This window comes from Xenopus tropicalis, chromosome 3 (assembly GCF_000004195.4).
Source record: "Xenopus tropicalis strain Nigerian chromosome 3, UCB_Xtro_10.0, whole genome shotgun sequence".
Lineage (NCBI taxonomy): Eukaryota > Metazoa > Chordata > Amphibia > Anura > Pipidae > Xenopus > Xenopus tropicalis.
In genome coordinates, this window is record NC_030679.2 from 75,137,705 (window position 1) to 75,164,321 (window position 26,617).

Below are 26,617 nucleotides of genomic sequence, written 5' to 3' on the forward strand. Positions count from 1 at the left end.
CAGTCGCACAGTGCTATAATGTTATCAATTATTGATTTAAAATACATTCTAATTTGGTTTGCTAACTGTATGTAAACACCTTGTGGCCTAATTCAATTAAAAGGTTACTGTAGTCACTAGGCACTATATACATAGCTGTTTAGCCCCATCTTCTACTGAAGACATGCAGCCCAGTTTCCTGTATCTTGCCTGGATACTTAAAACATACCAAATGTCATTATTGCCTATTTACTGCTGTCATGACAAAAAATATTATTGGTTTATTCAATAAAAAATATCATTAAATGCGCCATTAAAAATGATAATTGATATGTGGACTCTGGTAATTATATTATAGCAAAAAATAATGGACATTTTCCAGACAGATAAAATCTGCTAATATCATGACATCAGTAGCAAACAAAACAACATGACCCCATGGTACTCTGCCTTGCGCGTTTCATACCTTATGGTTCTTATTCATAGGCAGTCATGAATAAGTAACAAAGGCAAAGGGTACAAAAGCAACTGCAAAAAATGTAACTGCACACTATGCAAAAAGTATAAATAAGCACATATAAAGTAGGACACATTATAATGGATCTATTAAGTAAATGATAGGAAAGGCTTACAACATTTACTTAGGTAAGTTTGAAAAAAAGTTACTGATCTTTACTATAACTTCTAAACATGTTTGGGGGCCTACATACATTAAAGGGGGCATTTACAATTGCTCTTTTTTTTGTGGTTCGGGTTTTCGTCAAAAACCCAATTTTGTTGCAGAAAAAAAACAATTTTTTCATGATTTATTATGGAACAAAACAAATCCGAATAAAAACAATACAGCAGCTAAAACATGTCAAGATCACATGGAAGTCAAAGGCAGATGTCCCTTTTACAACTGGAAGATATTTCTTTGCTTTGTGGTTTGAGAGGTTTTTGTTTGTTTTTTTTTATGCTGGCTTTTGTGCGACAAAGTCATGGTTTTTGTGGACAAATCCAAAAAGTAATGGATTTTGCTTTTGCCCACACAACTTTTATTTGTTCGTGCATTTTTTTTTTTTTTTTGTTACCTGATCTAGAAAGGACCTGATTGGCTTGATCACTCATGAGCTGTGTTATCCTGGATCTCAGAGCATCAATAGTTTCTTGCATTGCTTTAATTCTCACACGCAGATTGTTGTTTTCTGTCTGTAGCATTGCATTCTCGTGAAACATGTCGTTAATGCTCTCAACTCCCTCCTCGTCAATAATCCTTTTACCCTGAAACAAAAAGTATATATATTGTCGCATAATTTTAGGGGTTATTTTAGATGTAAAATTACTTCTTAAAAAAAGCTATATTACAAAATTCTCTAAAAAGCACAATAAAGGAATATGTCATACAATAGTTTTTCCATTCATAAACTATAGGATATTGATGCCAGTGCTTAAAAGGGGATCGAAACCGAAAAAATAAATTAATGTAAACTTAATTGGGGTGCATCTCTCGGCACTCTGAACTTTACATTCATTTTTAGTTTGCAAATACCAGGCTCTCGGCTTAACTGGGAGTCAGCAACCTTATGGTTAACTGAATCCAGGAAATGTACAGACAAAGTCAATGCCACTCTGGGCCTCCAAAGCTTGCTGTTAAGCTCTCTTTGAAGGCCCAGCAGTAAAACTGCCTAAGCTATATAAAAGGGTCTAAACCTGTGTATATCTAAGAAACCATTTAAAACAGGAAATTAATATAAATTAAAACGTACTGTGATGACTCTGATTACGTTTACACCAATTCGTATTTTGGGTTTTATATCCCTTTTAACTGGCAGCCAAAGACTAAACGTTGCCAAGAAAATGAGCTACTGCCATCATATATAGATTTTGACTACAGTTTTATCATATTAGTTTAAGTGATACAGGCTCAAAAACTGATATTAAAAGGGGGAGAGATGTGTGCTGTCTGTAAATAAAAACAGGCCCATACATTTCTGGCGATGCAACAACTGATGAAAAAAAAAAAGTGGGGCAACTGACTGGAAACAGAAGTTTTTCTATAGATAAACTACAAGTAGAAATTTTAGAGCTGCTAAATTCCTTTAAACTGTACACCTTAATTACTTCAGGTACTAACAAAACAGGCAAATGTGGCTTGAATCCTACCTCAGTTTTCTTTAATGTCCCAAACAAAGTCCAACACTAGATGCAATTACCTCATACTTTGGCAACAGTCAGTTTTTCTATAACTGCAAAGGTACTAGTTGACCTTCTGGTTCAATAGTACATACAGGATCAACTTCTAAAACTCTCGATGAAAATCTGACAGTCATGCAGTTGTCCTTCCAGAACATCTCTAGCTTTAGACTAAATTTAAAGACAAGACAAGCATTCAGGCTGAAATCCTTGGCCTATTGTCCAAAACCATCAAGATACTGGACTGGGCCTAGACTTCGAATGCTTCACTAAACCCTTTAAAAATGTATGGCTATCTAGGGACCCTCAGTTTTTAATTCTACCACAAACAATCCATCATTCTGAAAAGGACCACAAAAGGTGCTCACACCTATCAAAGTTGGCCAGTGCCACAACACATAGCATTTAAAGTCATAAAGTATCAAATTAACCAACACTTCCTGACACACTTACTGAGTGAAAAAAAAAATTAACTATATACTTTAAAGCAATAACATGATGTGGAGTGCTGCATGGGGAGACTAAGTAGTAAGTACTTGCTATTCAAGTAATAGCCAAAAATATGTAAAATATGTGTAAATTTGTAGTAACCCAAAGGCATACTCCATCTTCCACACAGCCAATCCTAAATTCATATTTCTTTAATCTCATTCCCAACCTACTTTTAGAAAGAGAAGGTTTCAAACTGCCCAGAATGCACCTGCTTTTTTGGGGAGACCAATGGCATAGGCTATATGAGTAAACTCTACTAAGGGGGTGGGGGAAAAGCTCTTACCATGTTGCCAAGCACAAGTTCTTTGGAAAGCTTCTCAATGAGTAACTCATTTTAAATGCAAATTTCATCAATGACTCTGGAACTTTAGTGTCAGCACTGTGGATTTTATGATAGCGTAATTGTGAGTGTGACTTTTTCATTACAAAGTTTTATTACATTCACTGCACACATTAGCAAACTAAAAAATTTGCAATTGCAAAACTTCTGTCACAAGAAATGCAAAGAGTTTGGAAATGTTTCTTTTTTGTTACGCAAACACAAAATTTGTTTCAAAGCACCATTTTGATCCCATTGCAACGGTTTTATTCCATTAGTGATACATAATAAATTCCCCCAAAAATGACTTATTGGCAAAGCATTCTGCACTCACCGTTTTGTACTCCATGAGCTCCATCTGAAGCCGTGCAATCTCATTGCGCAGTGCATTTATCTGTTGACTTGTTCGGTCTTGATTAACCATCACTTTATTTTTTATATTACGTGCCCGATTTGCATATTTAAGTGTGTTTAAGGTTTCCATGAAATCTCTGTCTGAAGGACTTACACAAGCTATCATAACAGTTTGGCTAGAAAATTAAGAAATGCCTTTATTGATTATGGTATTTAGTCTCTAAAAATAAGAAAAGAGGCAAATAACTGCAGGGTTTTTTTTGCAGTTTCTATGGCTGTCTAGCAGTTCTTATATTTACATGCCACAGTCAGAAAAAAGTATAAAGATAAATATACAGTTTTATATTTATTTTTTTGCCTAATAAAAGAAAACAATTCAAAGTAACTTTACAATATACATTCAATACAAATCTGTAATGGTCTTTAAGTTATTTGTATATATAACTGCTTTTAAAAGCAGTGTTTGCCAGTCCTTTTCTATTCTCTGCCCTGGTGGCTCTGACTTTTGAGACAGTGTAACACAACTTGGCAGATTGGTACACCTGTCTTGCTCAAGGAGACTGACTTTTACAACATTGTCATAAAAATCATAACCAGGACTAAAGAAAATGTCTACTTTCAGTAGCAATTACCTTTACGAATGACTTTTAAAGCACTAAAATGTAATAAAGTCATATTAGTAAGTTGCTTAGAATTATGCTTCCTTTTTTGACATATCCTTTAATACAGAAAACAAAAAAGAGCTTCTTACTAACACTGATTAACAAATTAAACTGCACAGTTTGGGGAGTATATTATACATTATAACAGAACTGCAGAATAGGTTGGTGGCCTTATAAACATCTGTTGATACTAATAATAGACGGATTTTAGATTTTGAGGTATAAAATATATATATAAGCTTATTTGAACACAAACATTTGTATAAATATTTCAGTAGGCATTCTGTCTTTCAAAAGACCAAATCAATGGCTAAGAGGAACCAAAACAGCATATATACAAGGCACTCACCAATTATGACCCAAAAATTATTTGTTCAAAAAGTGCTCTTAGTCTTTAATAATGTTCACAGTACAGCTATGACTACATCTTAAAATATTTTTGGAGGCCTCCAGCTATTATTGTGCAAGCAGTAACCTTATTGCCTTATATCAATACAATCATTTTACCCATAATGAATCAGCAAATCCTTACGTAGTATATTTAAACTGCATGATGCTTTAAGTCCTCCTTAATGTTAAATTACTGGAAGGCCAATGGTATGATATATTTGAGATACTTTGGATGTCCTGCCACTGATCATTATAGTCTGTAAAAAACCATATCACTTTTTTTTGTCATAAATAATATCTTCTTGTAGTGTTATTAGGGCCTATTTAAAGTCCTTCAATTTATACCGACACACGTTGTGCTAGCTCTTTAAAATATACTATTTTCAGTACAGTTCCTGTGAATACACAGAGACTGCCCAGCAGGGAAATTTGAAATGAATGCAAAAGGATAATGGCTGTGAGCCTTTAAATGACATGTAAACCCCACACACAAAAATGTAATCAGTGAACAGCCTCTTTGAAATCTTTCAATACCTGCCACACTGGTTGTCCAGAGGTTAATAGTAAGGCGGCAACATCCCCTTAATCACTTAGATTTCCTTCTCCTCCTGTAACCCACTCGGCCCCCTCCCCCAGGAATTTGCTTTGACTTCTGGCTTGCCAGGCATGCTCAGTTGTTCTAAGCTCAGATTACTAAACACGCTCTCTAGTCTAGCAGCCAGTGAAGAGATGGCATTGCTGGTTCCCATAGAAACTCGGTTCTAGCGGTCTGCTTCAATTTTTTTCTCCCAACCAACTCTCCTGAGCTCAGCTCAAACAAAGCAGAACTTTTATCAGACAGTTGTGTCTGTGTGAGCCTGTATTCTTGAGAAATGTACACTGAATAAGGGTCTGTGTGTGTGTGTGTATATGCTGTTTGCAGATTTAAATGTATCCAGTTATGTATCAGAGGGAAAATGGCCACCGAGTGAAAGCTGCTATTTGGTTTAAGAAAATGTGATGGTGCTAGCAAATGGAGGGGATATATGCAGTACAAATTATGCCATTTGGGTGGGGGAGACGTGCCCAACTGATATACATTGTAGGCAAATGCAGGCTTTACATATCCTTTAAGGGCCTTAATGACACCACAGGAAAATCTTGTTTACGGCAAAAGATAAAAAGTAAAAAAAAAAAAAAAATAATATGGTTTATTACAGACTACAATCAGCAGTGGTAGGACATACAGAATATCTTAATGGAACATAGGGATTTACTGTGTTGCTCACATTTTGAGCAGGGTGGTCAGAACATGACTCTCTTGACTGAATAACATGCCAGAAATGTGAGGGATTCCTTATGCAAAAGCCACTTCAGAGGGATTCCTTATGCAAAAGCCACTTCAGAGGGCTTCAAAAACCAACCCATCGACATGATTTGAGCCAGATAGGTGGGTTTAGGGTTGCCACCTTTTATAGTAAAACAATACCAGCCTTCAGGTTGGTGAATAGGTGGTGATGTCACATTGGGGATGGGGCAATGACACCACGGGGCAGGGAAATGAGGGCTTGGGCGTGGAAATAGGTGGACTGGGCATAGGCAGCTCTATCCTTATAAGTGGGGAATCTGGCAGCTGATGATTAATCAGCTGGGCCGGTCAAATGCCAGCTGGGTGGCAACTCTAGGCCTGCAGCTGTATACCTAGTGACAGAAATGGCCAAGGTGGAGATTTATGTGTTGACATGTGGCTGCCTCAAACAATATGTTCAAGAAAACTTTTAGTTTAGGAACTAGAATTTTGGAAAATGTGATATATTCAGATAATAAAAAATGACAACGTAGTGTAGCTAGACATTTTGTGAAGTGCATAGCAGTAGTTCAAGTAAAGTAGGTTTGCACCAAATGTATTCGTACATCTGGATTAAGCCTTTTTGTGCGCTGAAACAGGGTGGATCTAACGAATGGAAACTTCAAGTCCCAAAGGGTTGAATGAAGAGTAGAGTTTTTCTCCCTACTACTATCTTATTTTTTTTATTAAAAAAACAAGCCATAATCCATGCTCTTTTCTTGAATTATGGGTTTTCTTGCTTAATGCTAGGTTAGTGTGAAGTTTTGTAGCACAATATATACTGGTGGCATGAGTGTGACCTAATGAATTTTAGGCATGTATCAGTGTCCTTAAGTGTAAATGCCTAATGCGGGTTATGTTAGAGTATAATTAACACGGAATGGTTTTAGCTTTATGACAATAGGTGGGACAATGTGAGGGTGTTTCAGATCTAGAAAGCGATGTGATGTAGTTTATGCAGTCCCAATGAAGCCCACTTGATGATAGAGAAATGTGCATTTGTGTATGCTGGAGGCAATTAGATGTGGTTACTGTTGAACTATGTGAAAATTAAAGTCACGGCCCTTTTTTGGATCAAATTTGGTAAGTGCCTTGTATAGATGCCTGTCAGCCATCAATCTGGCCTATTGTACAATTTAATACATCCATGCACTGCCCATAATTTTTAAAGGAAATAAGATACACCCTGTGAAAACTGGTATAGCGCACCTAATCAATTATTTTATAGGCATCTTATATTTACCTTGCAATGAAATAAGTCCTGTTCTCTAAGTAATAAATCCTGACCAGTCCAAAATCTCTCCAACCTAATAGCCTCCTTGCACAACAGTGCTAGGTGGATCACTTTCTAGTCAGTTGTTGTACACTTGGGGGCTGATTTACTAACCCACGAATCCGACCCGAATTGGAAAAGTTCCGACTTGAAAACGAACATTTTGCGACTTTTTCGTATGTTTTGCGATTTTTTCGGATTCTGTACGAATTTTTCGTTACCAATACGATTTTTGCGTAAAAACGCGAGTTTTTCGTATCCATTACGAAAGTTGCGTAAAAAGTTGCGCATTTTTCGTAGCGTTAAAACTTACGCGAAAAGTTGCGCATTTTTCGCGTAAGTTTTAACGCTACGCAAAAAACGCAATCGGACTCCATTCGACCCGTTCATGGGTAAGTAAATCAGCCCCTTGGGGTAGAAAGCTGGCCACACTGGTATGTTCTCCACCCACAGATAATGATGGGATAGAGATTTATATTAAGGTGTATCCAACAAAGACAAATATCAAATTTTACCTACCTGTTTCCACCAAGTGAGTCCTGCAGCAGCCGTGTTAACTTGGAATCTCTATAAGGCACGTGAGTGGCCTTTTTACTCTTGTCTCCTAAAGCACTTATAACATTTCCCAGGGCCAGCTAAGATATATGAAATTGAAAAGCACGCAATTGTCATTACACACTATAAATATAAATGATGCACATAAAGGGGAAAATTGGGAATTAGAAATAATCTAGGAAGGAGAGCATTTTTTTTTTTTTAAAAAAAAGTGTTCTCAGGGTAGAATAGATACAAAATATGATGTTTTCTAGGGATGCACCAAATGCAGGATTCAGTTCAGGATTCAGACAAGATTTGGTCTTTTTCGCCAGGATTCGGATTTGATCGAATCCATGCTCCTGGCCAAACCGAATCCTTAAAATCACATGACTTTTTGACATGTGAACACAGAAGTTAAAAAATTTTCAGCGCGCACTGAGCAAGCAGCAACATTTAAGCCTTCCGTAGCCTAATTTGCAAATGTAAATTACGATTCGGTATTCTGCCGAATCTCTCCAAAAGAATTGGATTTGGTGCATCCTTAGTGTTTTCACGCAAAATTCTTTGTGCGCCCCACAGTTTTTTGTGGTTCCTCAGAGAGAACATTGCCACTGACCACGTCATTCTTAGTGACAATAATATGGATTAAATGTAAAGTTAGGTTTAAAAAAAAAAAAAAAACAGAGTAAAGTGATACATAGTAATATATGTGTGCAAGAAAAGCAGTGTATGGGCCAGCTTTATACCAAATTTAAAAAGTTCTTATTTGTAGAACTTACCAGCCCACAGTTAATTGAAATGCCTTCCTTGGCCCTCTCTCCTGTAGCACCTGTGCGCTTTAAACGTTCAGAGCCAGCCAAATCAACAAAATGGAATTTTGCAGTTAGTGTTTCAAATTCATTTATTTGATTAGATTCTGAGGCCATCCTGTTATCCAAATCATTCTCCTGTTAAACAAATGAACATATTGTGTTCCATGACAACAGTTCTGATTTTATTTTGTTCCATGACAGCAGTTTAATTTTATAATACAAGCACTAAACTGTTCTACTGCAGACTCCCTGTGTATTATACTTAGCTTATACAACATCAACAGCTGAACTACAATCATACAAACACACTTTCATTTGTCCTTCCTTGCTACTGAGTGTTAACAGAAGCTTGCCAGAGTGTCTCCTGAGTTTTTCCATTCTCAGGTTCTGACTACATGCACCATTGACCATATATCTTTGCACAAATTTAATGTAGGTTTTTTTTTTTGTTTTTTTTTTACAAGAAAAATATAACAACCTCATGCTGCAGTGGGAAAAAAAGACTGCAAATGTAACAGTCTGCAGCAGTGCATATAGTGTACGCAACAAAACATCATACTAAAAGTACCTCTTATTTTCCTTTACAAAAACATGCCACCTGTCACTTTTTGTCCTTAAGGCCTTAAGAATGCACTGTGAAATAAATGTTGATGTGTATTAAATTAAAAAAAGATGGCATTGTGAAATGCAAATATGTATTCTTATTTGTGCAAATGTATTTATCTGTTTATAACTTTATTACATTTTCTCCTATGATGGGGATTTCATGTTTAATTTGAAAAGTGCTTTCATCACACAGTGTTCCCTTTTGAAAAACACTTAGTGGAACAATACTTACATTGTCTATTTTAGGGCAAACTCGATTTTGACATAAATGAATGGTGAAAATTGCATGCGAACGGGAACTCTGAACATTCATCTGTGTACTTGCTGTAGTTCTAGATAAGGCACCAATCTTCAAGCACTGTATCATCTGCAAAAAAAAAAAAAAAGAAAAAGAAAAAAAAAATTATTTGGTACAAATTTATTTTGTGTGTGTGTGTACACACACACACACACACACACACACACATATTATATATATATATATATATATATATATATATATATATATATATATATATATATATATATATATATATATATATATATATACACACACACAAACTTTTTTCATCTCTACAATACAGTCAAATATTAAGCTAGAATGTGTTCTGTCTCTCCCAACAGGAATGATACTTGTGGTTGACAGTGTAAAGTACAGTGCAGAAGATAAGACAGAATTGTAAGGCAAGTGGAACACAGAGCACTTTCTCCATTGGTGCTCCTGTTTATGTCCACTGACAGGCATGGACACGGCCCACATGGGGCAAATTTTAGAACTAAAATGGATAGTTTAACATTTCCATGCCAAAATGTGTTCTTTGTGCACACAGATAGGCCAATGCCATGCCTATCAGTGCAAACACAAGACAGGGTATAACAGAGCAAAGTAGCCTTTTCTTGGCTGGCTTTTCTACACCAGTGGAGAAAACACAGAGTGTGCCACTGGCCTAAGGCTTCATTCTTTTTGGCACTTCAACCATCGTATAAAGAGAAAAGTCAAGGCAATTCTTATTTGCCTAATACCTGTGCACAGATCGATATATATGTCACAAATAGACAAAAAGGTTTAAAGCTGCCATACACCAGTCAGTGAAATCTTTGTGGCTGACCTTTTCTTTGGAAGATTTTCAATAGATCCAACCACCACCTGAATCACTTCCCAGACAATTAATTCAATAAATAAGTGGCAAAAGAATAATAACTGTACAATACAAAAATGTATGTTGTTTGACCTACAAGGCCTCGTTTACTTTTACCAAGTGCTGCAAGGGAGGTCTGTACTTCAGACCTGCCATTTCCCAGGCATAGTGTACCTTGCTTGCAAATATGCTCAGTTTTGCTGTGGCATGTGTTGTGCACAAATGGTTAGGAACAAAACTGTTTACCAATTTATGTCATGCACAACCAAGCTTAAACAGGTACTGTATGGTGGAAAAATATTGTAAAATCAATATTTTTGCATTAGTTAGCATTTAGCCCTTGTATAGCCTCCTTAATAGGAACATGATTATCAGTTACTGTAGAGATTCTTCAGATACCTCTATCCAGCTACTTATGGGAGCAGGACTGGTCTCATCAACTTCAGGGTCCATATTCTGACATTTTAATGGGGGGGCTACCTATGCTTGCTTTTCCTAGCTGGCAGGCCATGGGGGCTCTGCGAACAAATTATGCCTGTCTCATCCTCTCTTCTGCTGACTGCCACTGTAACAAAAATATTAAGGAGGTTATGCACTGGCTAAATACTAACTTATGCAAAGTGCAAAAAAATTACCCACAATGCAGTATTTTTTCAAATATATGTATTTACTTTATTTATTAATGAACCGACTAGAACCAATAGATTCAGCCGGCCTAAGACAAGCCCTGTTTGGGACCTGGTCCTGTTGTGAAAGCCTAGAACTTAAGTTCTATGTCTGGCAAGGCAAGCACTGGAGGTGAATGATGACTGGCCCTCACTGTTCTCCTGGGTAGTGAGAAGACAACAGGTGCATCCGGCCTCTTGCAAAATATCCATGAAGGATAACGGCAGAAGTTATAAAGAAACAAAATTACTTAAATAATGCTAAACACATTAAACACTTACCTCTGTTTCTGAGCTGACATTTCGTGTTGTGACTCCAACTGTATAAATTCCCCCAGATGAATCTTCATGTATTCTGATGTTGGATTTTTTATTTCGTGCATCAATATCCCTTGTAGTATCAAACAAATCAAGAACTTCTTCATTGTAAAGCTAAATATATTTTACAAAAATACATTAGTACAGTGTAGTAATATAACTATGTCACAATTCAATAAAGCAATGAATAGGAGCAACAGTGTCCTGTTAGATATTAAAACACAATATGGGTTATGCAATAAAGGATACAAAGTTTGCTTAGGTGCAGTAACCCATACCAACCAATAAGCAGGCAGCATTTACTAGTCACCTGTTTAAAAGCAATCATCTTATTAGTTCCTATAGGGTACTGCATCTGGGCAAACTTAGTTCCTTTTATTACATGGAAATCTGTCTAAAGGAACCACAGCCACAGCCACAATTTGTAAAACAGCACCATGTTTTACAAACTGTTTTATTATGGCTGTAAAATTACTATAAGACAAACAAGGTGGGGGGAAAAATTCAGCATCTGCATTTAGCAATTCTGATGGGAGGTCATAAGAGTGTAGAAATTGTAGAAACTCCATTTGAAATTAAATTCTATGTAAAGTCAGCTAAATTGTATGCTGTCTATCTCTACATATATCTGCATGGCTAAAGAAATGTCCAATATTCATGGGAGATTCATGGGGCCATTTCCTTGAAAACAGTTGTTCCAAAACCATTACGTAACCATGTATCTAACAGTAACACTATGGGACATATTTATTATAGTGTGTAAGCCAAAATCATTAGTGATGTTGCCTACAGCAACCAATCAGATCTTTGATTTTGTTTTTTAACTTGTAGGTGACCGTTTAAATTTAATTGCTGATTGGTTGCTATGAGCAACATCCCCACTATTATACATATGACCCTATGTATATAAACTCCATTAGTCTTTTGGGGTAAGTATGAACAAACTTTGCACAGTCTGTGCAACGGGCCAGTATACCTGGTGGATTATCTGCAGTTTGTTCAGTCTAGTTAGTTAACATTTGTGCACCTTCATTAAAAATAAATAAAAACCAAAAACAGCATAGACTAAACACATTGTGGATTAAAAACTAATAAAAAGAAATGTGTTTTAACACTAATGAAATACACACATTTTAACAGGTAGATTTAAAAAAAAGAGAAAGAGAAAACAAACCTCCAGGAACTGAGCATTAACTTTAAAATCAGGGGGTGGGAGGCCTTGTTCCAATGCAAACTGTTTCTTTTCCTCGATGCGCCGAAAAAGATGTGTAACAGCACGGGGAATTATACCATGCTCTTCCTCAGATATGTTAACATCAAATCCTGTTCCCATTGTGTAGGTTTTGCCTGCACCTGTCTTAAGACAAAATAAAATGTTGAAATGTAGCAAGCAACAATGTAAATTTAAAAACTGAATATTCAAAAAGGCCTCAATCCGGCATCAAACTGTTAATATATTTTTTTTTTTTTTATCATGCTGGTGGAGTTTGTGGTTTGAAAAATATTATTCAATAATAATATTTTGATCTTAGCTGTTTCACTTGTGTAGAGATTGCCATACACAGACCGATTTAAGCTGCCAATTCAGCCTCTGAAGTTATTTGCATACATTTCAGTTTCACTGTGTAGAAATAAAAACACTTTTTATACATAGTACCCCTCATTTCAGGGCACCATAATGTTTGGGACAAAGTAATGGTAGGTATATTAATGCAGCCAGCAGTCATTAGTACTTAGTTGCATATCCCTTGCATGCAATGACTATTTGAAGTCTGGGACTCATAGACATCACAAGGTGCTGAGTATATTCTTCTCTGGTGATGCTCTGCCAAGCCTCTACTGCAGACACCTTCAGCTTGTTCCCAGGGCATGCCCCTTTGAGTTTCCTCTTCAGCATATAGAAGGCATTTTCAATTGGATATAAATCAGGTAACTGGCTTGGCCACTCAAAAATTTTCCATTTTTTATCTTTGAGAAACTCCTGTGTTGCCAGTATGTTTGGGATCATTATTTAGTTGCAGGATGAAGCACCGAGTTTGGAGGCATTTAAAGGGGCTTGAGCAGATAAGATGTTTCTATACACCTCAGAATTCATTGTGCAACTGTCATCAGCAGTTACATCATCAACAAAGATAAGTGTGCCAGTACCTGTGGCAGCCATACATGCCCAAGAGGTAACATCCCCACCACCACCATGTTTAACAGAGGGGCCGGTATGCTTTAGAGATGTCTCTAATGGTTTTATTCTTGTTTTTCAGCCTCATAATAGGTTTCCTGACTTGCTTTGGCACAGCTTTTCTCCTCATGTTGAGCAATAGCAACTACAGACTCCAAATGGTAGAAGCAGCCTGGGTATCTTAAACCTGCACTAATGCAATAAGCAATATCTAAATTTCCTTCAAGATCTAGCATGAGCATAGTTTACTTACTTGGCCATAAGCAAAAACAGTGGCATTGTATCCTTCAAAACAGCCTTCAATAAGCTTTTCAGTGCACTGCATATAGATTTCCTCCTGCCTTGAATCAATATCGAAGACATAGTCAAAAGTAAAAGCCTTGTCTTTTCCTAGGACTACTTGAGGCTCCCCGGGGGTAACAGATGTGCAAATATGGCAGCCTTCAATTTTTTCTTTTGCTAGTTGTGGCCGAATTCTGCAAGCAACATTGAAAGAAAAGTATTAAAATTAAATTAACAATGTTAATTGTTTTGAAATAAATGTGTATAGAAGTTATTAGTCACAGTTTTGGTTTAACCAACATTAAACTGCAAAAAAATCATCCCATTATAACATTCCCATACACTATAGAATTTTTCTTATATACAGCTTACTAAAAGATATTAGCAATGTTTAAAAATCAAGATAATAATAGATATTACATTGACATATAGTGATAGGGATTAAATTACTAAATGCTGTGATAGGGGCTAAATTGCTTAATGTTGAATTTACACAATTTTGTTTTCAATCATGAAGGCCTGTGTATGTGTTACTTCAATTGTTATGATTATCCTCATTATCTTGTCTTTGTCCAAGTTGCTCTGGCCTTGGGTATCTCAGCTTATTTTCAAGGCTAAGAAACCATAATAAGCTTCAGTAGCCATTTTAATGAATTTCTGTTATTTGCTAATAACTGTAAGGCATATGTGCCCACCCATGCTACGTAAGCATAATGGGATGTGTTTACCTATCTACTATAAAAGTAATATCAAAACAAAATAAATTGGTACTTGTTTGCAATACACATATTGGTTGTATCGTTTGTACAAGTTCCCTGATCAGCGCACATGCGCAGACGATATCAGATGTTTCGCCGACGCACAGATTAAATCGGACCGGTCCGTGACTGCTTATAGGGACAGTGCTACAGGTGCACAGAGTTACAGAGATTTACCCTAACAGTTCGTGCTACAGGTGTTACGAACAGAGATTACATGATTTAACCCTTTCAATATAGTTTAAATCACGACCTTATAACTATGAGCCATTTGGGTTTAAGCATTATATATCATAGCGGACAAATATAACTTCTTTTAATGAGGAGGGGAAAAGAAGCTTCAATCTCAAGAGGAGTATCTAACACAGATAAAATCAGCATGGTCCGTATAATGTCAGAAAATACCCAGTCCTTAAAGGAGAAAGAAAGGTAAAAACTAAGTAAGCTTTATCAGAATGGTCTATGTAAATACAGCCATAAGCACTCGCAGAAACATTGAACTGAGTTCTCTGTCAAAAGATTTGTTGTGTCTGTTTTCCTGTGCAGAAACGCACAGCTCTCTCCTCTCCTGCTCCCCCCCTCCCTCAAGAATGCTAAGAACTCACTCCCCCCTTAGGAATGTGGATCTGAGCCAATCAACAGGAAGCTTCCTCATAGTCTAACTAACTGAGCATGTACACAGGTCTTGTTCTTGGTGCAGGAGCGAGGTATTATGGGAACTTTTTTTACACAGCTCAGCGTTTTTTCTTCCTGTTTGGCTTCTGATCATCTGAACAGGTGAAATATGTGGAGACTTAAGGGCACTATTGAGACAACTGAAGGTATGCCTGCAGCTTAACTCTTTATTAGCCTTTCCTTCTCCTTTAAAGACTTTCTTGAATGGAAATGCTTTTATGTACAATGCAGAGAAAGAAACTTGTACAGCAATCAAATGGGGTCGGGTGTATTTGGCCCTTAAATAGAATATCCTGGTTTTCTTTTTAGTAAATTATCACAAAATCCTAATGCCATGAAAGTATGCATCTCAAAAGCACTATGGTCTATTAAATCAGAAGACTATATAGAATATTTTTATCTTTCTGAGTATCCTTTTTCAAAGTCAATACTTTGTTTTTATTTACTGTTCAAATCATATTTAAAAATAAGAATTATTTGGTTAAAATAGATGATAATAGGTTTCAGACCTGTACAGCAATATATGGACAAACAGTTCCTGTTTATTTGAGGACAGTGTCACACGTAGCACTTTAGTGCCTGGCTGGAAATCTTCCAGAAGGCAATGAAGCCCCCAACAATACATGCCCCTTTACTTTACTTTCAGTAGGTACATGGAAAACATATTATAATCTGCAATTCTGGTTAATTACTCAAAAGTGCCTCCATCTGCATTTTTGGGAGAGGGATGAGGTGATTACTGTGGTGCCTAATAAATAGAACAACCATTTGAAAGTTTTAACCTTGAAAAGCAAGTTTCAGGTAAAAATTGGTGCCTATGAAAAATGTATAATGAAATAGGAGAATTGTTATTGAATTCAATGAATTGCCCCCACCACTCCACAGAAACAGCCCCCAGAGTATAAAAGGGAGTGCTCTCTGCTAAATCTAACGGTATTTAAAAAAAAAAAACAAACTCACACCCATGATTTGGCCCAGCCATGCTCCATAATGCTAAAACCCATACCACTTCACTACACCAGATAGTATTTTAGGTTTCAGTCTGGAAATAAAAATAATAAGTCTAATAATGCTAAATAAATACAAGCAACTGAAAAGCTACTTAGTATTGGTCCAACATACTAAAAGCAAACTTCACCTTTAAGCCATATTTTTTATTATATATTCTGCATGTGGAAACATTTGAATTCTACAAATTAATAGAAGACTTCTGCATTCTAACATGGAACTCAAATGAGCATCTGTTTTCATAAATGAAACCCAAAGAACACAAGAGCTCTGTTAGCTAACAGAAGCCGAGCTGTTCACTCTCAGGCTTGTAAGGCGTTCAAGTGATGTCACTGACAAAACTCCAGTTCATAACATTTATTTTAAGCTGACTAAACTGGAAAAAAGTATACAAACATCATCTTGTACTTACATTTCCAAAGCGGTACAAGGACTTTTTAACTAGCAAGGTAATCTTTGATGAGGGATCCTTAGACATGTTAATGAATAGAATATCTCAATAAATTGCTTCTGTGAACATGTAGTAGAAGTTGCAGCATTTTTTATATACATATAATCACAACAGTGCTTTGTATTTATACCAAAACTGATGTGCCTTTTTCTCTGGATACAAGTACATACAAGGAATTAAGAAAATAAGGTGTTCGTGAGTTGTGACATTTACCAGCTCAAGGCCTCCATAAAAGCCAGAAACCAAGGATGTTCCTTTCCTAAGCAATTGTCACCAGTCTGAAAACTCAAGGGAAATGTTCCTGCCAATGGAAAATGCATTATAATACAACATCTACAGAGAACGGTGTCACTACTTCCGTTGGTAACATACGGAAAACACTCTATGCACATACTCATTTCGAAGAGGATTCTGCCTGTCAGTAGCTGCTTCTGTCACAGGTAGTGAATATCTAATATTCTGCTATAGGATGCAGTGACAGATGAAATAAGGATAAGTATATTTTATAAAATATTCTTGCCCTTTATACCAATGGGGCAAAATGGAATGTTTGTTGAGCTATTAATGCCAATTAAAGCATGTAAACTAGAGAATGCATTACCCTTAAACTTGCAAATACACACTTTTCTTCACTGGATTTGCTTAAACCATGAGCTGACAGCGTAAGGCCTACTGCAGAAGGATTTCAGTTAACATAGTAACAATGTAACCAGCGGTGTAACTAAAGAGGATGCAGGCCTCCTGATCACAGAGGGGCCAGGGTCTCTTTTGTTCTTTGGGGAACTTTCTTGGCCTGGGGGGAGGGGGGGAGACCCAAGGGAAAAAAAATTGCGGGTAAAAGCTGACTAACTGCTAGTTGATGGAGAAAAAGGAAGAGGAGAGTGTTACGGTCTCTGCACTGTGCAGAAAACTCTAGTATATGTTTACATGCTGAAAAGCACAATAGCTGGTGATTTCAGGCATTTCACATATACACAAACCATTTCCCCCACTGAAGGTGTAGGCTATTACAGCCCGCATTCCAGTTGGGGAAACAAAAGTATTGTGCTAAGAATGTAGGCTTGTTGGGGCTGCTCTCATGTGCATGCATGTAATGCTAGATTGGGAAAGCATGCAATGGGAAATCTTGGTTTTACCTACAACCATTCTGAAAAGCACAAGAGATCATATAGTCCAACCTGTGTGCTAAGAATAAGGCCAATGTAGGCTCAAGGCTAATGTTAGGCAAGGCGGTTATTGCACTAGCATATGTACCCCAAGAGAGGTGTCACTGGTGGGTATAGACTTTTAGAGTTGAAGAAAAACCTGTAACAGGCAGTTTTCATTCTAAAAAATGCATTGTTGGAGAAATTGCTTTGTCTACAGTAATCTGAAGGCAAAGGGTAGAGTGACACTGGAATGGGAGTATTATTGTCACAGGAGATGGGGGGGGTAATTTACTAACATTGGAGATTAATATCAAGGGTGTTGTTTCCCATAGCAACCCTTTCGTGAAGTTTCAAGAGGAACGTGTTAAAGGAAAACTATACCCCCAACATATACCATATACCAACAGATAGTTTATATTGTTAAGTGACCTATTAAAGAATCTTGCCAAGCTGTAATATAGTCATATGAAAAAGTTTGGGAACCCCCCTCAGCCTGCATAATAATTTACTCCACGTTCAACAAAAAATTCAACAGTGGTATGTCTTTCATTTCCCAGGAACATCTGAGTACTGGGGTGTTTTCTGAACAAAGATTTTTAATGAAGCAGTATTTAGTTGTATGGAGTTAAATCTATTAGTTTGTGCCAGCATGGTTTTATGCGTAACAGATCTTGCCAGACTAATTTAGTTGCCTTTTATGAGGAGGTGAGTAGGAACCTCGATGCTGGAATGGCAGTTGATGTCATCTACTTGGACTTTGCTAAAGCGTTTGATACAGTACCTCACAGAAGGTTAATGATCAAATTAAGGAATATTGGCCTAGAACATAATATTTGTAATTGGATAGAGAACTGGCTGAAGGATAGAGTACAAAGAGTGGTGGTAAATGGAACATTTTCTAATTGGACCAGTGTGGTTAGTGGAGTACCGCAGGGGTCAGTCCTTGGGCCTTTGCTGTTTAACTTGTTTATTAATGACCTGGAGGTGGGCATAGACAGTATTGTTTCTATTTTTGCTGATGACACTAAATTGTGCAAAACTATAAGTTCCATGCAGGATGCTGCCGCTTTGCAGAGCGATTTGACAAAATTAGATAACTGGGCAGCAAACTGGAAAATGAGGTTCAATGTTGATAAGTGCAAAGTTATGCACTTTGGTAGAAATAATATAAACGCAAACTATCTACTGAATGGTAGTGTGTTGGGGGTATCCTTAATGGAGAAGGATCTGGGGGTTTTTGTTGATAACAAGTTGTCTAATTCCAGGCAGTGTCATTCTGTGGCTACTAAAGCAAATAAAGTGCTGTCTTGTATAAAAAAGGGCATTGACTCAAGGGATGAGAACATAATTTTGCCCCTTTATAGGTCCCTGGTAAGGCCTCACCTTGAGTATGCAGTGCAGTTTTGGGCTCCAGTCCTTAAGAAGGATATTAATGAGCTGGAGAGAGTGCAGAGACGTGCAACTAAACTGGTTAAGGGGATGGAAGATTTAAACTATGAGGTGAGACTGTCGAGGTTGGGGTTGTTTTCTCTGGAAAAGAGGCGCTTGCGAGGGGACATGATTACTCTGTACAAGTACATTAGGGGGGATTATAGGCAGTTGGGGGATGTTCTTTTTTCCCATAAAAACAATCAATGCACCAGAGGTCACCCCTTTAGATTAGAGGAAAGGAGTTTCCATTTGAAGCAGCGTAGGTGTTTTTTCACGGTGAGGGCAGTGAGGTTATGGAATGCCCTTCCTAGTGATGTGGTAATGGCAGATTCTGTTAATGCCTTTAAGAGGGGCCTGGATGAGTTCTTGATCAATCAGAATATCCAAGGCTATTGTGATACTAATATCTACAGTTAGTACTAGTGGTTGTATTTATAGTTTATGTATGTGAGTGTATAGATTGGTAGGTGTGGGTTAGGTGTGCTGGGTTTACTTGGATGGGTTGAACTTGATGGACACAGGTCTTTTTTCAACCCTATGTAACTATGTAACTATGTAAATCAAATGTGAAAAACTGGCTGTGCAAAAATGTGGGGTACCCTTGTAATTTTGCTAATTTGAATGCATGTAACTGCTCAATACTGATTAGTGACAACACCAATTTGGTTGGATTAGCTCGTTAAGACTTAAACCTCATAGGCAGGTTTGTCCAATCATGAGAAAAAGGTATTTAAGGTAGGCAATTGCCAGTTGTGCTTCTGTTTGACTCTCCTCTGAAGAGTGACAGCATGGGATCCTCAAAGCAACTCTCAAAAGATCTGAAAACAAAGATTGTTCAGTATCATGGTTTAGCAGAAGGCTACAAAAAGCTATCTCAGAGGTTTAAACTGGTAGTTTCAACTGTAAGGAATGGAATAAGGAAATGGAAGGCCACAAGCACAGTTGATGTAAAACCCAGGTCTGTCAGGCCAATAAAAATACAGGAGCGGCATATGCGGATGATTACGAGAATGGTTACAAACAAGCCAAAGATCACCTCCAAAGACCTGCAAGGACATCTTGCTGCAAATGTGTATCTGTGGATCGTTCTACAATTCAGGGCAATTTGCACAAAGTGCTTTGGACTAGTGAGACATAAATGGAGTTATTTGGTCATAACAAAAAGCACTTTGCATGGCAGAAGAACACCACCACATTCCAAGAAAAACACGTGCTACCTACTGTCAAATTTGGTGGAGGTTCCATCATGCTGTTGGGCTGTGCGGCTAGTTCAGGGACTGGGGCCCTTGTTAAAGTCGAGGGTCGGATGAATTCAACCCAATATCGACAAATTCTTCAGGATAATGTTCAAGCATCAGTCGCAAAGTTGGATATTCCAACAAGACAATGACCCTAAACAGAGTTGAAAATCTAAAAAAAGCATTTACAGTATGCAGAGGGAGAAGTAAAATATTCTGGAATGGCCGTCAAAGTCCCCCGATTTGAAAATCATCGAAAATCTATGGGATGATTTGAAGCAGGCTGTCCATGCTCGCCAGCCATCAAATTTAACTGAACTGGAGAGATTTTGTATGAACGAATGGTCAAAAATACCGCCATCCAGAATCCAGACACTCATCAAAGGCTGTAGGAGGCATCTAGAAGCCGTTACATTTGCAAAAGGAGGCTCAACTAAGTATTGATGTAAAATCTCTGTGGGGTGCCCAAATTTATGCACATGTGCATAACATATATGCAGTATATATACTGCATACCTCCCACTTGTCCCGTTTTTCACACAGTCCCCATTTTGATAGCTCAGCCCGCAGTCCGGATTCTTACTGAAAAATCCCTCATTTCCCTTTTATCTCCTGCACTGAACGCTTAAAAAGACACAATGTTTCTCAAACTTAATTTAAAAAGTAGCTTTTGGCAGAGAGCCCAGAAACTTAACAAGCTACACCTGCACTTAGATATAGTTCTAACTAATAAGCTAAAAAGCTTGCGTGGGGGAACTTGCATTTTAAAGGGCAATTTCTGTAATAACACATAAATCAAGACCCCAAAACCCCAGAAGTGTTCAAACTTTAAATAACCTGCCAAATTTTGTAAAATGGGAGTGGTATTTAGGAGGGTGTGGTCACAAAAATGGGTGTAGTCTAAAAATGTAACCGCACTACGCACACCATTTTTTTTTTTTTTTTTGTCCCTCTTTACATTTTTCAAATGTTGGCAGGTATGATACGGTTTTCTTTTTAAGTTTATTGACTTTCAGGAATTTCACTAAATATTTTTTCTGATGTCAAGGTGTTCAGCAAATCTCATGTTTTAAGTTAACAGCAGTTTGGCTGCTAGGCCTTAATTACCATAGCAACCCAAAAGTGTTTTTGAAGTCAGATCAGAACAAAGCAAAGAGAAATGAGAATAAAATAAGCATTTTGTAACAAAAGAAACAAAGAATTGATCTGGGGTTTTTTTGTTGTTTGTTTGTTTGATGGGGTCAGTGACCATGAATACCAGAGAACATATTTGCTGAAGCTGGAAATGAGCAGATTCAGAATGCTAATAATGAAATAATAATGATAATACGACTACTACTACTACTACTAATAATAATAATAATAAAAAACGGCAACTGAAAACTGCTTAGAATTTAAACAAGTTTTAATACCTACATTTTCATATAATAAACCTGTTAACCCTTTCAATGCCAGACATTTTGGTCAAAGCAGAACTTTTATTGCCAGACAGTTTTTGAACATTTTGCACTGTTTCACTTTAGGGGCCTTTCCTCGGGGGGACTTTTAGTTTACCCAGGAAAACAATATATTGTATGGTAGAATTTTGGTGTAATTCCAATTCTGTAACAAGATATAGGCTTCTAAATGTCTAAAAAAATTTTAAAAAAACGTATTTTCCATAATATAAACACACATACCAGAATGCACAAAAATACAACTGATTTGGAAAGTCCCATGTCTCCTGAACATGCCAATACCAAATAAATTTAGTTTTATGAAGATTTCTCACTTGTCTAGGTCAAAAACTCCCAGCAGTACACTACCAAATTTCCAAAGCACTGCTCCAGAAAACTGCATACTTTAGATTTCAAGGCCAAAAAATCCACTAACAGAAGGTTTATCCCAGAAAATTACACATTTCTGGAGAGAACAGATTCTGGGGAATCCAGAGTAGGCACAATTGTCTGTCTACTTTAAACTATCAAGTTGCAATGCTTTCCTAAAGTTATTGGTTTTTATCAAAATTTGTGAAATTTTTAACAAAAATCGCTTCAAAGCTTCCAGTCTATAGTATCGTATCTCCTATAGGTCATAAAGTAACCAAATAAAACACCCTAAATATGAACGCCAGGGGTCCGCTGAACAGTTTGATGCCCAATATGTATAGGTTTACCTAAGTATGTGGCATGTAGGGGCCCCAATGGGAACATACCCCATATGATCTATCATTTCTGTCATTTGAGCTCCTGCAAAATAAACACCTTTACATCATTATATGTGGAATAAAGCTAGTATAAAGTACGCTCACCCCAGAAAGCCATATATTTTTGGAAAGTACACATTCCCCCGAATCTAAAATGGGTACCCATGTCATTCTTCTCCAAAGTACCAAGCTGCAAAGCTTTTTTAAATGTAGCAATTTTGATGACATTTCCAAAAATCCCCTCAGGCTTCCACTTTGCAGCATCTTATCTCCCACACAGCATGAGGTACCAAGATAAAACACCATAAATTTGAACACCAGGGGTCCACTGAACAGTTTGATACCCAATATGTATAGGTTTACCCAAATATGTGGCATGTAGGGCCCCCCAATGGGAACATACCCCCATATGATCAATCATTTCAGCTCCTGCAAAATCAACACATTTTCATCCTTTATGTGGGAAAACACTACAAAAAAAGTACGCTAACCCCTGAAAGCCCTATATTTTTGGAAAGTACAAATTCCCCCAAATCTATAATGGGTACACATTTCTTTATACTCCAAAGTACCAAGCAGTAAAGCTTTCCTGTTTGCCAATTTTTATGACATTTCAGAAAATCGCCTAAAAATGTTGCAATTTGCCGCATTTAGCTCACACAATTTCTTGCATACAGAGGCAAATCACCCCAAATAGAAACATCTACGGTCTACTGAACAGTTTGATGCCCAATATGCATTGATATACCAAAGTCTGCGGTATGTACTGACCCCAAAATGAAAATAGCACATAAGGATTTCTCGCCTGCCAACTCAGCTTTTGCATGCAGAGCCCCCTGTCAGCGTATTATGTGCCGTAACACCCCCTAACTATACAGAAAAACCCAGAAAACCATATAGTTTTGGAAAGTACACATTCTGACAAGGAGTCCTTTCTACACCAAAGTACCAATCTGCAAAGCTTTCCTAAAATTATTGTTTTTTTTGACATTTCAGAAAATCGCCTAAAAATTTTGCAATTTGCTGCATTTATCTCACACAATTTCTTGCGTACAAAGGCAAATCACCCCAAATAGAAACAACAGAGGTCTGCTGAATAGTATGCATAGATATACCAAAGTCTGCGTAATGTACTGCCCCTGACAGCGTATTTTGTGCCGTAACACCCCCTAACTAATAGAGAGACCACCAGAAAACCATATATTTTTGGAAAATACACATTCTGATGAATTCAAAATAGGTAAAATTATTTTTGTACACCAAAGTTACACATAGCAAAGCTATGATCAGGAGTACTAATACACGGATAAAAATGCAATATAACCACAAAAATTGTGCAAATTAGTGAAACGACAAAATAAGTCACACGACAGTGTAATTAGTGGTCAGAATATCTGATCCAATAGTCACGCTGTCAAAATAAACAGTTTTTAGGGAAAAGAAACTAAAAACAAAGTGGTAACAAAAAAAACATTTTTTTTTAAAAAGTGTTTGTGTATACATGTGTGTACATGTGTAAAAGTTGTGTGACAGTTGTGTAAGTTTGTATATTAGTGTATATAAGTGTATATAAGTGTGAAAAATGGAAAAAAAAAAGAAAAAACTGCTAAATTGTGTGCTGTAAGTGTGTGTAAATGTATGTAAGTGTGTGTAAGTGCAAAGAAAACTCCACCTTACCTGTCCTGAAGCAGGGATTGCAGTCCTGGTCCTCCTGCTGCAGTCCTCATCCGTGGGCCGGCGCTTGGGGGGGGGGAGCAGGAAGCGAAGACAAAGCAGCAGACACAATGCAATCGCATCTGCTGCTTGGGGGTCGGCCCTGCGACGATCATGTTGCAGGGCCGACATGACAGCCCCCCTGGCTCATTGCCCAGGGGGCTGTCATCGCTAAAAGCTCTCTATCTGCCAAACAAAGTACAGCACAAGTTGTTGGCAGATCTTTACTGCAACGATGTACGCCGTACGTCGTTGGCAGTAAAAGAGTTAAAGGAGTTGTTCACCTTTGAGTTAACTTTTAGTATGAAGTAGAGAGTAATATTCAGAAACAATTTTCAATTGGTCTTCATTTTTTATTATTATTAGTTTTTTTAATTATTTCACTTTTTATTCAGCAGCTCTATTGTTGAACACAAACTGACCCTATTATCATCACCCACTGTGGAAACGCTAAAATTACTGCCACATCTAAAGTGGCTGCGGCTCCACGATTCCCCAGATTATATAAGGGCCATGTTAGACAATGTGTTTTCTCCACCAGTGTAACTAAGCTGATCTGCTTCCTTCTGACTTTTATTTACTGTGAGTTTGTCAGGCACCGCACTTTGGAGCAAAAATGCATACTTAAACTTAAATACTTAAATATACCTGTATGCAATTTTCTGCAAAATCCACACTCTGTGTACTAACAGCCAATGCTATGTCTGGGGCTAAAGGAAACGGATCGGAGCTTTCTTCCCAGGTGTGGCTACACCAGCTGAGAGAAGCCTTGTCTGACATGGCCTTAAGAACACTCTTTATTATCTGTTATTAATATAGCACTAAAATTTTTTTACGCATCACTTTTCAGAGATTAGCTGTAAAATCTGTAGTAGAGGAAAACACACGCATTCATGGTGAGAACACTTGCGCGTGATTCAGCAAATAAGCAGCAAAATGGTGCGTACCACAACTATACAGAAGTGCAAGGAGCATGCTTAAAAGCAAGTATCTTTAATAATGCCATCAGTCCAAGCAACACTTGAATCCATTTCAGCGTAACCACATTTTAAGTTACAAATTACCCTTAAAATGTGCAATACATTTCAAAAAGAATCCTCCGGAACCACTTCAAAGACTCAACACTCACAAACTGGCCAGACTTTGCAGGTGTTTCTGAAATTCCTAGAATACAGCTGATAAAACTACTTTAATGTAGAGTTGCCCTTCTTGTTCTGTCACTGCTCATTAAACTATATTGCACCTGTCATACCAGTATTTTATTGAGGGGAAAGGGGTTTAGACAAAACAAATAAATGGAGAAGCCTGTTCATTTATTTCTGTTTTTACTCCTTCTCATTGTGTACCTGGGTATATTCACATAGAGCTCCTCAGTTAAAACAATTACTAAGTACACTGAAATCAGAAATACCCTTATACCTAATTTATTATCTAAGCAGATAGTAAAAAAACACTCAGTCTAGGAAGGCAGAAGCTTAATTTTTAATCATCAACAGGGAGTCAAAGTAAGGTAGGGGACAGTTAGATTATTTAAAGGTTATTTGGATTTGAAAAAGTTACAAAGATTATTTACAGGGAATTTGGGAAAGTATGAGCCTGAGGTGATCTATGAGTAGAGATGAGGAAAATTGTTTTCCAGGTTTGAATTTGCGGCAATTCCACATTTTGCCATTGGCAAATATTTCTGGTAAACCACTGTAATTTTTTCCAAAAAGCATAGTGAAAAAATGTCTATAGACCCAAATGCATGAAAAAAAGTTGCAGTGAAGAATGCTCATAGACTCCAAAGTATTCTGTGCCGGAAAAAGTCACTAGGGAAAACATCACCATAAAAAGAAAAAACAGCCATAGAGTCGAATGTATTTTTGGTAAAAAAAAAAAAAAAGTTGCCACAAAAAAAAAATCCTATTTCAATGTGTTTCGTGCATTTTCACCATTTTGCTATTTTTCTGGTTTTGCTAATGCTAATGAAGCATAATGGGATATTTATTCATTACTATCCATGATGCATGGATCACTCAGGAGGAAATTCAAAAGAGACTTGAACATGTTTGTAAAGGTAAACAAAGGTCCAGGTCCAGATGGTATACATCCCAGGGTATTAAATGAGCTTAGCGATGTGATTGCCAAACCTCTTCATTTAATTTTTCAGGATTCATTGAGGTCTGGCATAGTGCCAAGAAACAGGTGAATTTCTCTCAGCCTGAAAGCTATAGGCCTGTTAGTCTGACATTAGTTGTAGGAAGGCTTTTGAAAGGGGTAATAAGGGATAGGGTACTTGAATACATTGCAAATAACAATACTATAAGTTTGTGCCAGCATGGTTTTATGCATAATAGATCTTGCCAGACTAATTTAGTCACCTTTTATGAAATGAGCAGGAACCTTGATGCTGGAATGTTAGTGGATGTCATCTACTTAGACTTTGCAAAAGCATTTGATAAAGTACCACGCAGAAAGTTAAAATTGAGGAATATTGGCCTGTAACATAATATTTGTACTTG

The 26,617-nt window shown here is 37.2% G+C and overlaps 1 protein-coding gene across 8 annotated transcripts in view; it reads right to left on the bottom strand.

Annotated features, from left to right (window-relative positions):
- Nucleotides 1-26,617, bottom strand: part of kif21a (kinesin family member 21A) — a 106,020-nt gene that overhangs the window by 57,770 nt on the left and 21,633 nt on the right. For all 8 annotated transcript variants that reach the window (NM_001195664.2, XM_012958728.3, XM_012958729.3 and 5 more), the window contains 8 exon segments: nucleotides 1,053-1,242; nucleotides 3,300-3,495; nucleotides 7,491-7,606; nucleotides 8,288-8,455; nucleotides 9,159-9,293; nucleotides 11,013-11,162; nucleotides 12,223-12,405; nucleotides 13,478-13,700. In NM_001195664.2, coding sequence (NP_001182593.1) covers nucleotides 1,053-1,242; nucleotides 3,300-3,495; nucleotides 7,491-7,606; nucleotides 8,288-8,455; nucleotides 9,159-9,293; nucleotides 11,013-11,162; nucleotides 12,223-12,405; nucleotides 13,478-13,700 — 1,361 coding nt within the window.